At 35.4% G+C, this 11,319-nt stretch overlaps 1 protein-coding gene across 1 annotated transcript; it reads right to left on the bottom strand.

Annotated features, from left to right (window-relative positions):
* Window positions 1-1,925: 1,925 nt before the first annotated feature.
* LOC115964836 lies at window positions 1,926-5,026 on the bottom strand. Its single transcript, XM_031084074.1, has 6 exons — window positions 4,762-5,026; window positions 4,199-4,284; window positions 3,718-4,042; window positions 3,500-3,592; window positions 3,063-3,379; window positions 1,926-2,786 (listed from the first exon to the last, which is right to left on the bottom strand). The coding sequence occupies exons 1-6, from the start codon at window positions 5,024-5,026 to the stop codon at window positions 1,926-1,928; spliced, it is 1,947 nt and encodes a 648-aa protein (XP_030939934.1).
* Window positions 5,027-11,319: the final 6,293 nt, after the last annotated feature.

The raw sequence follows: 11,319 nt of genomic DNA, 5'->3' as shown, positions 1-11,319 counted from the left end.
AATAAAATATAGACTAAAGTACAAATTACACCCCTAAAGTTTGGGAGTTTTTGAATTTTCCACCTTGAAGTTTTAGAATTTGAATTTTATCCCCTGAAGTTATATTTTGTATGCATTAGCAGCCCTTTTGCCCATATTTTTTGTTAAGTGTCACATGAACTTGTCACACTTGTTTAGTTTGTCTAATGAAAATGACATGGCATCATTCTATTGAGTGAACTGAACATGCATTGCAAGCTTATATGGTGCTTAATGAAATTCAAATTTAGAAACTTCAAAGAGCAAAATTCAAACAGAATATGATTTCAAAGAGTAAAATTGAAATTCTAAAACTTTAGAGTGTAAAATTCAAAGATTTCCAAACTTTACAGGTGTAATTTGTATTTTACACTAATATATATATATATATATATATATTATAAATCAAAGGAGGCATATTAGTACTATGTAAAAATGAGATCATCTAGGAAAATAAAAATAGAAAAGAATTAAAAACACAATATTTAAAATTGAAAACATATTATCAAAGTGTTAAACGAGGAGTGGATCACATCCACCTTGAAAACAAATTTATGAAAATTCATCTAATATTTTTCATGAGAATGAATACTCCCCAAAAGCTTGGATATTAGATCAGAAATGCTATATCCATAATATTTTCACAACAAATCTAGATGATAGGTTGTTATTGGTTGTTATTGATGGGTAAAAAAGTAATTTTATTGGTGAATATAAATTAGAACCTATATAAATTAGCAACTTTGATTTGTTGTGAATGTATTGTGAAAAAGATCAAAAAAATCTAATAATTGAAAACAAATGCACAACTTTTGCCACAATTCTCCATGTGGCCAAGTAAGATTGATGAAAAAAAAAAAATTAAATAGCTGGTCCATGTGAAAGTATCCTGCAGCCAATCAAAGTCTACCATGTAAGAAAGTCATAACAAAAGTCATGAGTTTTTTTTTTTTTTTTTGAGAATGGGTCATGAGTTTATTTGTGGTAGTAGAACTCGAAAACGATTGTCTCTGGCATTACTCCACGAGAGGCCATTCCATGTGTCGTGTTGAATGGGATGGAAGTTAAGACCACTCCACCTACATAATTATAGTTATAGGTGGAGTGGTCCTAATTAGGGACCCAACTTTGGTCCGTAATCTCAAATTAAGGACCCAACTTTCTTTTCATGTGCCAAACGATCTAATCCATGTGTCTCTTATTGCTTCAGCTCTCCTTTTCTTGGGCAGTGACTTTAGGTGTATGGTATACCCAGATATCTCTTTTCTATTAAGCTTGTTCCACACACCTAAAAAGTCAGTCTCCAAGGAAGTGATGCTAGCTTTTGAGTCTTTTCCAATTACCCCATTAGTGAGGTGTTTTTATCAAGCATGGGCTGGACCATAGAGGGTATGTGCACCCCACAAAATGCCTATATCAATATGAAACTTTCTTCACCTGAAATCTTGTGAAAATTTTATGGAAAACATGGTAGAAGTATGTTCAAGACTTCTCTTCCTGTCAGCCATTTGCTTGTTCATTGCTCAAGCCATTATTGCTCAGCCAAACTTCTAAAATAGTTGTGTGTTTAGACAAGGGTAACTACACCAGTACCTAAGTAACTCCTGAATTTTATGACATTCCTCCAAGGTGGATCTACAAAAAATCATACAATCATTGGCAAAAAATAAGTGGGTTAGTTTGGGTCCATTCCTGTAAATAGAAAACCCATGAATTTCTCCTCGTGACGCCGCACCACTTAACAAAGGATTTAACCCTTCTACACAAAACAGGAATAAATAGGGAGAAAGAGGATCCCCCTTCCTCAAACTCCTTGACAGTGTGATCATACCCTTTGGTTCACCATTCACAAGAATAGAATATGAAACTAAAGTAATGCACTCCATTATCAACTCCACCCAACACTCCTAGAATCCCAATTTGAGAAGGATTTGCTTAAGAAAAGACCATTCCACCATGTCATAAGCTTTGCTCATATCCAATATCATAGCCATAAAACCATTCTTCCCTATGTCATTCGTCTTCATATGGTGTAAGGACTCAAAAGCAATTAAGAAATTATCTGAGATCAATCTATTTGCAATAAACACACTTTGAGTTTTTGAAATTATGGAGTGAAGCATAGGTTTAAGATGAATAGCTAGCACGTTACTGATTGTTTTATAAATCACATTGCAGAGGCTTATAGGTCTAAAACCAGTAACTTTCTCCCGGTTAAGAACAAACCCCGAATTTAAACTAGAGAACACAGCCTGAGTAACATCCATACCTACGTCCGTCCAGTAAGTTTGGTAGAACAGATGGGGCATACCATCCGAGCCTAGAGCTTTAAGTGGTGCCATCTGCCTTATAGCTTCACCAACCTTCTCACTAGTATAGGGTTTTCCAAGCTCTACTTTCATCTCATCAGTAACCACAGATTGAACTCCATCCAAAATGTGATCTAAATCCTGTGGGTTAGAAGAGGTAAAAAGTTTAGTGTAGTACTCAACAAGGAGGGTCGAAACAGCCCCTTCATCCTTTTGCATCACTCTCTGCTCATCCCGCAACCCCTTAATAAAATTCTGCCTTTTCCTTTCTGTTGTAGACCCATGAAAAAAACGAGTATTTTGATCCCCATTTTTCAACCATTGTATACGAGACCTTTGTTGCCACATTTTTTCTTCATTGTCATATAAAACATTCAACTCTTTCTTCAGCCGATCAACCACCTCACAATTCCCAAACCTAGCCGAGACATCTTCAGCCCTCCAAAGCCACTCCTTGGTCTACTTAATACTACCGTTCACATTCCCAAAGTGTTCTCGACTTCATGCTTTCAGACTCTATTTATAGTTTTTCAATTTCAAAGCCGTGGCATACAAATGAGTTCCACTAGGAGAGCAATCCCAAGCTCAGGTAATAGTGTCCTTACACCCAGGATCCGAAACTCACATAGCTTCAAATCTAAAAGGTTTACGACGCCACTTGTGATGCTCCCCACTTGCATCCAAAGACAAAAGAATGGGACATTGATTCGATGTGAAGCAATTTAAATGCCTTACCCAATCCGTGGGAAATTTAGTCAACCATTCATAGTTTGCAACACCCTTATCCAATCTCTCCCAAATCATCTCACCCCTCTGTCTCCCTCTCCAAGTGAAATCTGGACCTGAATATCCCAAATCAACAAAGCCACAGAAGTCTAATACATCCTGAAAGTTTTCCATTAAATTATGAGCTCTCGGTGCCCCACATTTCTTATCTTGCACTTCAAGCAATTCATTGAAATCTTTAAAGCAACACCACGAAAGCTTCGGTTTTGAACTCAGCATGCGAAGCATGTTCCACCCCTCTCTCCTACAGTTTGCCTCAGGTTCACCTTAAAATCCAGTTAGTCACTAAGCATTTTTGAATTACCATGAATAATGGAATCGATATAGTAACCCGAAAAACTATCCAACCACACGTCAATCCCTTTTTTTTCAAAAAAGAGCCAAACCTCCTCCTCTACCATCTGTTAGAACCGTAAAACAACCAACACATTGAATCCTATCCCGGACCCATAACATGTACTCCTTAGATGACCATGTTTCTGATAAAAATACAATCATGGGATCTTGAGCTTATACAATATCAACAAGCTCCTGACCTACACGATGGTTCTCAAACCTTCGACAATTCCATGCTAAGAGTTTCATAGATGTCGGCAGGGCTGACCATCAACCTCCGTTAAATCATTAGAAAAAATTGTCCGTTTCTTACACCTCTCATTTGCTTCCTCCAAAACCACATCCTCGTCCTGCCTTGACCTTTTAGACAAAACCACCTCCAAAGGTGCATGGACCTGACAAGATTTCCTAGGTACTTGGTTAAACTTATGCCGATTCAAATTAAGTGAAGTAGACTTCTCCTGTGTGAACAAGTTCTTCAAATAAAGGGCTAGTCCCAGCAACCTAGAGCCTACCCCTTCTTGAGCAATCTCTAAATCGCCCTTCACATTGTCAAACTGAGACAATTCACCATCGATCTCATCCAGCTGGGCCTGAAAAGAGGGTGAAGAAACGGTCTACTCTGTCAAGCAACCCAGACTCGAGACCAAATCCATATCTGCCTGAGGTTCCTACATCACCATTTTTACTCCTTCGTCATCCTTGTCACGCGAAGCTTGCTATCAATCCTCAGTTGTTGTTCTATGAACACTATTGCCTCCAATCAAATCCCATTCTTCATGCCTTCCTCTTGGTGAATTTGATGCAAACTCCCCTTGAACTTCATCCTCGTAACCTGCAACCCGGAAAATAGTTCGCTTAGCCAAATTTAGAGTATTAGCTCACAACCACAATCCAAATTGGTGATTCTTTTCAGGCACGACTCCCTTTCTATTCTACCAAAGCGAGCACTCGTGATCCTGGTGAGTTAGGCGGCCACACTAGTAGCACAGATTAGACAAGCGCTCATATTTGAAACTAACCCAACTCACCTCACCATTATTGAACTCAACTTGCCTCTGCTTAAGGGTTTGGTAATATCAATAGACACTCGAACTCGCATAAAATTACCCCCTTCAAACTGCTCAGCATCACTGGACCCCGGAATCACCTCCCCCGCTGCTGAAACAATATTGGAAGCCGTTCGCATATTCATAGTACCTAACGGAAGGTCATGGACCTGAACCCAAAACCTAACGTTGTCAAAAACCAAACCCTTCACCAAGGACAGCCTTAAAACTCTCTTTAGCACCACCAAATTTTTATGGCTCACCAGCAAGAATTTTCACAATATCAGTTTCCTCCTTGAAAGCAAATAGGACACAATGATTTCCCATATCCCTTACCTCAAAACCCTTCTTAGTGTGCCAAAGCAACTTGAAAGTTCTTGCAATCGCCTCCATGCTAAGCACTCTTCCCGTGAAAAACCTTGCTACCAATAAATATGGCCCCTCCATGCTACTTTCACTCGCCCTATATTGGCTTCCCTCAGATTCAGACAAAGAGAAAGTTTCCCACATGGCCGAAAGCTTCTCCATCACTCCCTCATAGTATTGTTAACCACGTTCCCCTGCTAAGAATACTAAAAGAAAAAACAGAAGCATAACTCAGAGAGTAGGCACACCTTCCACTGCCGCTTAGGTTTCACACGTTCCCTAGGGCAGAGAAACTCGATTTGAGTGTTAACCTAATAGCTTTACAATATCTTATTGTTCCATTGATATTTTAAACAATATTTTTTTTCTTTCTTTATCTATCTATGGTGTGGATCCTGTTTCAATGAGTGGACCAATACCATTGTTTCATGATGCCATTGTTGAAGTTGTTAGTATGTTATTTTAGTTTATATTTCTGGGTGTTAGTATGTTGTTTTAATTTATATTTCTGGGTGTTAAGTATAACAACTGGAATTTTGAGGTGAAGACCGTGTGCTTTCTTATTGATATATTTACTCTATTTTTTCCCTTGAAATTTCAATTGAAATGGTAGTGTGTAGATTCAAAACATAAATTTGTAATTTCTTCATCATCTTTTTTTCCTGTAAAGTTTGATTTTTCTTTTATCACCACCATTATCAATTCATCAATATTTTTAATCAAAGTTGAGTGTTTGATTTTGTGTGTGTGTATTGTTCCTCTTCGCTTTTGGTTCCAACAAACACAATGGGTTTGGTTTTAGGCTAAATCTCACGTGGGGATTTCCAATTCAGTCTCATTCCCTCAACAATTCACCCTTCAGGCTCATTGTCACATAGTTTTTCAGTGATGCACAATTATTGCTTTAAATTTATCTTACATACAAGCCACCTCATAATTTTGAAGTCCATATTTAAGCCTATCAAAGTATGAATAGAGTAGAGTGCAAAATTGACTTTATAAGTTAAACCACTTAAAACAATTTTAATGGGGATTGAAGTTTAGAGTTTGCTTTGAGAATTGGTTCTAATAGCTTGATTTTGTAGATATTAGACATAAATCTTGAAGTATGTAATCAGCTCTTTATGGAATTGTAATAGGAGTTGTATGATAATCAATTTGAGTATCTATTTAATTGTATCAGAGGAAAATAAGGTCACAAAAGTTTCTACTTCATTGCTTTAACAAAAATATTGTTGTCATTCCTTTGGACCCAATAAGTATGCAGTGCTTATTAGAGCGAATGATGAAAAAATAGATTAAAAAAGAAGAAGAATGATGACCAGTTGTTATGTTCCATTCAAAAAGGTTCAGCTCTTTTAGAGCCTCAATGACTTTAACACCTCGCCAAAATGTGTTGTTACAAGGTAACCCCCAAGTGGGCCAAATTGCATCTTATTATTTTAAGCTCACTATCACATTCTTCAATTTGAATAGTTTTCTTGGAACGCTTTGTGTCAATTCTAGGAATTTATCCATGTAGGCAGTTTTCTTCTCCATTTCTAATCTACCTATAAATTTCTATCTTTATATTCTTTTGTGCAATTTCTATCTCTAATCAACCTGTGAATTTCTATCTTTATATTCTTTTGTGCAAATTTTTCAGTGAATTAGTACTAAAGATTCATGATGATATCACTCTATTTATTGTTAATTAATGATTGTTTCAAAAGCTTAATCTGTTAGGAAATGGTGAATTTAATCACTTAACCATAATTCTAACACTCTTATCAAAGAAAAATGTTAATGGGAATGTGTAATAGGAATCAGAATTGTGCTTGTTGATCTATAGAACAAATGGGATTTGATGGGGTTTGATGGATAGCTTAGTATCATATATTTTGGTCTTTTGCAGGGAGGTTGAATAATTTTAGACATAGCTTGATTTTGGATATAATATATATTTAGTTTTGAACTTGAGTTGGTAGCTTTTTGGGGTCATATTTTCTATGTAATTGGCTAATCCTTTGATAAAATGAACTTTACCTATAATTGGGTAGATCTAAATTGCGTTTAATGTATCAAGTAGTATGTTGTTCAAATATATCAAGTGGTATCACTAAAGACATGAAGGTTGATCCAAGAAACAAGTGAAAAAAAGTTGTTTCATCAAGTCTCAACACAAGCTTGACAGATGTTGCTATTAAAGTTTATTGGAGAAGCTTGACACAAGCTCGATTTATCGAGATCTACAATTTTAGAATTTCTAGATCTAACATTTGGCCCATTATGACTTGGATGATTAGGGTTTCTTTTCTTACAACCCTAGTCATATATAAGCCTCACACATGAAAATAGAGACTCAGAACTCATACACTCTACGGGAAGCTACTATGTTTGTGCGCCTTAGGGTTTTGTAACCAAGTGCTTCCTGATCTTCACCGTTTAATTGACTGTTTGGTCTCACTAATGATTGGAAATACTTTCTTTCCCACAAAAGACCTATTTCAATATAGATCGCAACATGGATCTAATCAATTTTAATTTATGGAGTAATGTCAGCAAGATCTGTATTATTTCACTGGAGATTCTAATGACATGTTGATGCAATTTTCTATTGCATGTGAATGGAATTTTTATATAGAACAGATTGGTGCTTTTGCCATGTACATATTCTCTTAAACATTGTTGTTGCACTTCAACAACTTTTATAGAGATAGTTGCATAATCCATAGAAAGTGACCCAATTTAAAATTTTAAAAACATGGCACTATGGAGTCCCTAGGTGAAATCCTTTCTAAAGTTCATTGAATGCAATTGCATCGTTGTCAAATATTAAATAGTGAGATTACTTGTGCCATATTATAAGAAATCTATGTGAATTCATTCTCATAACATCTCCATGTTTCACATAAACTAACAATTTGCATGATGGGTGCTGGAGGTTGGTATTACTCACTTTTAGTTCGTTTATGCTGTTTTATACAATGGAAAATCACATTTTTTCAAATTACATCTCCAAATTGGGGAGGTTGTCTTCCAGCCACCTCTCATAGACCTTGCACATGTGGGAGCATTGTGCCTTGGGTATGAAATTTGTTTATCTATAGAAAATTTCTTTTTTATTGTCCCACATATGTCGTTTTTATGAGAAACTTCCTATAGTTCTTAACCAACAAAACTAATTTATATGTCCTTTTTTGGAGAAACTTCTTATAGTTCATAACCAACAAAACTTAATAAATAAATAAGGGTGAGGGATGCAATTTGGTTGGAGAATGGAATCTTGAGGCCCAAACAAAAGTCCTCCTTCCAAGACATAATCATCATACATACTAATGGTGGAGATCCATGCTAACTCAGCTATCTGAAACCCTCTAGACTGATCTATAGACAATAACGTGTAAGTTGCTATATAAAAAATAGAACTCTAACAATAATTTATGTAAGCTTCCTCTCTTTAGAGTTTAGAAAATAAAAGTTGAGGGCTGAGGTAGAAAAGATTTTTCAGATTCGTAATTGGTTGTGTACCTGGAGGGCTAAATATTGTGTGTTTGCAAGAGACCAAACTTGAATGGATTAAAAGTTTCCATTTTTTGTCGCCTCAGGCATTTATTTATAGCTGGGACATTTGAGCAGGGTATTAGATGTGGGACACTATGATCCGGTGCTTCTTTTTACGAAAATCAAGTACTGTATACTTTACTTTTTCTTAACCACCCCCACTATCTTACCAAAAGCATTATTTATAATTTATCGTTAATGAAATTATTTCCTTACAAGAAACTTCTATAACTCTAAATCTTTATTATTAATATCATAAGTGACCTCACTTTTTTTTTTTTTTTAACTAAAATGACAAGTTGGGTTAGGTTGACATATGGGTTATACATGTTGGTCCCTATTTTTCGAAATAAAAACCCCCTTTTTATTTTGTTTTCCCTTAATCAGACAGATCACAGATACAAAAATACTTTCGATCTCAATTCTCATATTGGCCAAAAAAAAACTCAAATAACCACCTTTGGTCTCTCTCTATTCCTTCACCTTTATAAGTTCGTCTTTTATTGTTGGGTAAATTATACCAACCTCCCTTGTGGTATCCCAAAATAACACTACTCCCTCATGGTTTCTATAAATGCAATAAATCCAAATGCCCTCTCACAGTGCTACTTCCTTCATAGAATTTTTCATTTTTTTTAAAAAAGATTCACTCATGTTTACAAACCTTAAAGGGCAGAGTGTTATTTATAATAACCAAGGGAGTGAAGTGTCATTGATGTAGAAAAGACAACATATGCCTTCTTGGAGCAACAATGGCATAGAAAGTCATAATGCAAGATCAAATGGGGGTGCTAGTAGAGGCCATCGTGGTGACAATGTCGAAATTGCATGAAATTTGGCAAGTTGAAGGGAAATGACGTTCTGATCTAGATTCATGACAACTTCCCTAAACATCACCAAAATTTAGGTGAATTCCTTCATTAAGGCCCTGAAAATAGTGTTTCTAATATTCATAGTAATATTTGTTTTTCCTTAATAACTTTTAGTTTAAAAGTCAGAATAAGGTCACGTCTGTTTTGAGACGACCCTTAAGGTCAGTAGTTTATGATTCTGCATTTAACTCAATTTTGCCATTTTTGGTAAATTTCGGTATTTTGTCACCTAATCACGTAATTAGTGTGAATTAGGGTCTTAGACGTTTTTCTCAGTATTTATATATTTTGTAGCCATTAGAGGCAAATCAAACTATTATCAATAAACAAAAACTTTTGTCAAATTATTTCTCTAGTGAATTCAGTAAAACTCCTCGTGGATTCAAGGTTTACTACTAGGAACTAATAATTTAGTTTCTGTTCCTTTAAGAGAGCATCATGTGTGCTTTCTTTAGGCTTTCGTGACATCAGTAATTTCCTCCAAAGTTTTGGCAGGAATATTTTTTGAAATAGAATATTTCTTTAGGAAAGTCAAGCACTGTCACATTTATACAAACCTCAAAGGGAAGTATCATTAATACATACATTTGGAAGAAGTATAATTTCGATAAATCTTAAGAAAAGTTGGCTGTTGATATAATCTATCCTTTGTTCTTTCTCCCTCCTCAAGATAGGTTGGCCGTTGGTGTAATCTATCTATTGCTCTTTCTCCCTTTGCCTCTACTCTTACTCAAATCAACTTGTAGCCACACTACAATATGCCAATCTCCCTCCATCTCTAGTTTCAATTCCACTTTTTCAATCGTTCATTCAGTTGTCGATTGATGGGAATATTTACAAAATTCCTAGACCTATTAGATGCAAAAGTAGAGAAAAATATACACCAAAGAAAAATAATCACACACAAGACAGTATTTACATGGTTTGACAATTTGCCTACGTCTATGGAGTTGTAGGGATTCACTATTCTCAGGGAAAAATACAGAGTGCGGCAGTACAATTTTTCTCTCTAAAAAATGATATCAAAACCTTAATCTCCAAAACAACAATTTTTATATCCTACACACAGGAATCACAATGGGCTACAAAAACAAGCCAAAAAATATTTGTAGACACTTGATTTTGCACCCGTAATTTAATCAAGGAAGATGGCTAGAATGACCATTCATATACCCAAAAAATAATAATTTCATTACGTGCATTAATTCATTCATTGCATATCATTAAAATGATCTTGAGATTCTCATGATCACGACGTTGTGCCCGATTTCCAAATTGGACTGTCGGATTGAAAGATATTGCATGATCAAATTTGCATGGTCTGCAAGCATTTTGTTTAGGTGGAACCAACCACGCATGATTAATTTAAATTAATTCTAATTGGTTAGACAATTAAAATTAATTAAATAATTTTGTGATTGGTTGTTAGTTGGTGTTAAAAATAGGCTTGCTTGCATGGCAATAAAGAGGGTAATCAGATAACTATAAAATTGCAGATAATCAAGACTTTTTTAAATATTTATCTACAAGTTAATCACTACTGAAACGACCTAAATTATCAGAAAAAGAGTTTAATTTTTAGAATATGGATTAAAAATGCGTCTAAGCGCAAGTCCTGGCTCAAAAAACCTCAAAAAAAGAGTCCAAAATGGACCAAAACTCAAACACAGACAGGCACCCAAAAGCGCCATTTAGCACTTTTGGAGTGTCGATCATTGGCACAAATGTGGGCCACAGCCCGAGGGCACTTGGATTGAGATAAAATTCATCCTTTTCGATTTTTTAGTGATAAGGACGCATCTCAGTTCGTACTTTGATAATTTAGCTAATTTTTTGAACATTTTAGCCTCTATAAATAGAGGAGACCTCTCAAAATTCAACACAGTTTTTTACACTCTTTGACTCCTCTTTTGTCTGACTCTTCTCTTCTTTTATTTTCTCTCTTACGTTAAAGACGTTCTGGAGGCTCTGACCTTAGGAATTTCTTTTCTATATGCAAAATATTTTAGGTTTCAAAGAGAATTGAATAAATTTCTTTGA

The sequence above is a fragment of the Quercus lobata genome, chromosome 10 (genome assembly GCF_001633185.2).
Source record: "Quercus lobata isolate SW786 chromosome 10, ValleyOak3.0 Primary Assembly, whole genome shotgun sequence".
Taxonomy (NCBI): Eukaryota; Viridiplantae; Streptophyta; class Magnoliopsida; order Fagales; family Fagaceae; genus Quercus; species Quercus lobata.
The sequence above is the reverse complement of the archived record's forward strand: the minus strand, read 5'-3'. Positions and strand labels throughout refer to the sequence as shown.